The 3,207-nt window shown below is 55.1% G+C and overlaps 2 protein-coding genes across 2 annotated transcripts; one reads left to right on the top strand and one right to left on the bottom strand.

The window, feature by feature from the left end:
- Positions 1 to 62: 62 nt before the first annotated feature.
- Positions 63 to 1,448, bottom strand: NADC (nicotinate-nucleotide pyrophosphorylase (carboxylating); the record flags this gene model as incomplete). The annotated part of the gene is made up of 2 exons (XM_005855482.1): positions 63 to 1,000; positions 1,205 to 1,448. Coding segments are annotated over 2 exons (1,083 nt in total), but the record flags the coding sequence as incomplete, so codon positions are not given.
- A 1,004-nt stretch (positions 1,449 to 2,452) lies between these two features.
- NGA_0641600 (tyrosyl-dna phosphodiesterase 1) lies at positions 2,453 to 3,173 on the top strand (the record flags this gene model as incomplete). The annotated part of the gene is made up of 2 exons (XM_005855487.1): positions 2,453 to 2,666; positions 2,908 to 3,173. Coding segments are annotated over 2 exons (480 nt in total), but the record flags the coding sequence as incomplete, so codon positions are not given.
- Between the last annotated feature and the right edge of the window lie 34 nt (positions 3,174 to 3,207).

Raw genomic sequence — 3,207 nt, 5'->3', positions numbered from 1 at the left:
GCGGGGAAGGGGCGATCAAAGACACAGAAATAATGGCAAGTCAATGCATATCTGCTTAGGGAGTGGCATCGCACATTTCTCTCGTCTCCGGAATTCGCAGCTTGCGTCGCATTTAAGCCGGATCTCTTCCTGTACCCCTCGCTCCTCCCCTCCTCCCTCCCTCATCGCGTACCCAGCGGCACAATTTTCAAGGAGAAATCCAAAGCCGGATAGCCCTGGGTCAAGCTCCCGCGACTGATCACATCCACATGAGGGGAAAAATATTCCTCCAGGGTCTCGGTGGTGATCCCTCCCGAGGCTTCTATCACTACGTGCGGGTACTGGCTTTTCACGAGCGCAGCCGTTTCTTTCAGTTGAGGAGGGGCAAAATTGTCAAGCATGATCACGTCCGCCCCTGCGGCCCCCGCTTCCTGCGCTTGCGACAAGGTCTGGCACTCGACCTCTATTTTGATGGAAAAGGAACCCACCCCTCGCGCCGCTTTCACGGCCTTGGTGATGCTCCCCGTGCTCCACACGTGATTGTCCTTGAGCATGACCATCTGCGACAAATCCTGCCGGTGTGTGGCCGCCCCTCCGATCAACAGGGCGTATTTTTCCACCATTCGAAAGCCGGGAGTGGTCTTGCGGGTGCCCGCAATGGTCCCATGCCACCCTGCGCGACGCCCAATGTCCACCGAGGCCCGGGAGATGGTGGCGATCCCACTTGCCCTAGTCAAAATATTCAAGGCCGTGCGTTCTCCAAGCAAAATATGGCGTGCTTTGCCTTTGACTGTTGCCACGTGGACCTTTATAGACTGCTCTCTGTCAGTCTCGTCTTGCTTTCCCTGGTTGGGATATGTGGTTGCTTTACTGGGTACAGGAGGAGACAACACCGCTCCATCTTCCATTCCTTCCATCCACTCCACCGTGCAATCCAACGCTTTAAAGACCGCGTCAAAAAAAACTTTTCCACAAAGGATCCCTTTGGATTTTCCGTAGAGGAGCGCGGTCGTAGGCGTTTCTGTGGGATGATAGCAATGAAAGCACGCAGGAGCGGAGTAAGAGGTGGAGTGCAGAGATAAAAATACCTCACCGAAAAACGCCCATGAAAATTTACGATCACTTATGTAAAGGAAAAAGTAGAATTTTAGTAGCATGTCATATAAAGCATACAAAGCAGCAACGGGAAAGAGACAATGCCGTTGCCAAAATCGAGCGTACTCACCACCCACAACAAAGCCACCGATATCCATGCTAGGTACGTCTTCTTCCAACCAGCCAAGGACAGCGCGCGTCACTTGCCAGGGCGGGAGTGCTTGTGCTATATTGCCCTGCATCGTTTTTAATTCGCTCGTTGCCGAGTCCTTTTTGGGGAGGGGGTGTCGGTGTGCTTGCTCAGCCCTGTGCCAAGGGGTGGGGAGGTTTTTCCTCAACACGTACGTGGTCTTTACAACCTTGGGACCCTGTTGTTGTGGTCAACTGCGACATGTTAATGACGGGAAAAGCAGAGATGCGTAGCTTCCTCTCTCAAAATATTACATGCTTACCATGTAAGCAGTCTTCACGAACGGAGTGGTGTCACAGCCTTTGCTCAGACATGGAATCGCCATATCGCTTACTCCTTACTGAAGGTGTGCTCATTTCCCTCCTGTACAGTTCCTGGCATAACTTCTCTTGTATCACAAAACAGGAAAAACAAAGCTCTGTTGAGCGGTCATAGAAATACGACTGCCTGGACTTGGAGATGTCTAGCTTAGATGGACCTGAGGACCAGGACAAAAAGCGGCGCAGACTCGTTTTGCACCTCGCGAAGTCCGATCCCCTTCCCGCCGCGGCCAGATCTCTGCTTGCACCGCAGCACTCCTTGAATACCAGCGACCATGGCAAGTGTATGGATGAAAACAGTGAGAGCATTGTAATGACGGGGGGAATCGCGGAGAAACCCGTGCACGACCTGACTCTAGAGAGTGACGAGGACGACGAGGAGCAAGTGGAGGTTATCGAGTCCCCGCATCCCCGAGGTTCTGGAATCGAAAATGGCCGCGAGACTGCTGCCAGCAATCCATGTGCCGCGGAAACACAGGCAGAACTCAAGAAAAGCTGGAAGAACGGGGCCGAACACGCGAACTACTCCAGCAGTAGCGGTGGGAAGGTGGGCTCGTCGGCAAGTCTCCCTCTACTTCCCTTCTACCTGGGCCAGGTCCGTGGTCTCTCCCCTGAATACAACGCGCAGTGCCTGGGGTTGGAGGATATTTTCTCCGGTGCTTTTCATCGCGCCATTGTCTGCAACTACATGTACGAATGGTCCTTCTTCCTGGAGACCCTGCCCCGCCTCCTCTCCATCCCTTGGCTGTGCATCTACGGAGATGAAAACCCGAGCACGCCCCAGATTTCCGAAGCCTTTCCCAACATCGCCACCTTCAAACCTAGGTTCCGCAACACACCCTTCGCCTGGGGAACGCACCATTCCAAAATGGCCCTGCTATTGTACGAGGGGGGCATCCGCGTGATGATCTGCACGAGCAATTTCATCGAGGTGGACTGGCACAACAAGACGCAGGGGATCTGGGTGCAAGACTTTCCGAAATTGCGCGAGGAAGACAAAGCGGACGATTCCTTGTTCGGTCGGGACCTGAGGGAGTACCTGCAGGCTTTGAATGGTTTCGAGAACGAGTGCGGGTCGCGAGGTGGGGAAGGAGGAAGGGAAGGAGGGAGGGAAGGAGGGAGGGAAGGAGGGAGGAGGCGGAAAGGACAGAAAAAGTGAAAAGGAGGGAGGGATAAGTTATTTGAATACAGGTCCGGGTTCAGAGGCGCGGGCGGGGTGATGTTTCAGGCATTCTGACCCTTTTCCCCTCCTTCTCTCCCTCTCTGTTTCCCTCCCTCCCATACTCCCTCCCTCCTTTCCTACCTTCTTCGCACCTTCCTCAGGCCCACACTCCCCCGGCAAGGGGCACCCCCTCCTCACCGAAATGATCGAACAGGAACTCCCACGCATCGACTTCTCCTCCGCACAAGCCGTCCTGCTCGCCTCCGTGCCCGGGAAGCACACGGGACATGACAAATTCAAATTTGGACATTTGAAACTGCGCCGGCTCTTGGAGAAGGAGCCGATGCCTCCCGGCCTCTTCCCTTCCACCCCGCCCTGCCCCTCGCCGGCCCGCGCTTCCTCCCTCCTGGCCACGGGCCTCGTCTCCCAATTTTCCTCCCTTGGTTCCCACGCCCGGAACG

This window comes from Nannochloropsis gaditana (genome assembly GCF_000240725.1).
Source record: "Nannochloropsis gaditana CCMP526 unplaced genomic scaffold scaffold183, whole genome shotgun sequence".
Lineage (NCBI taxonomy): Eukaryota > Eustigmatophyceae > Eustigmatales > Monodopsidaceae > Microchloropsis > Microchloropsis gaditana.
Note: the sequence above shows the minus strand (reverse complement) of the source record. Positions and strands in the feature narration are given on the sequence as shown.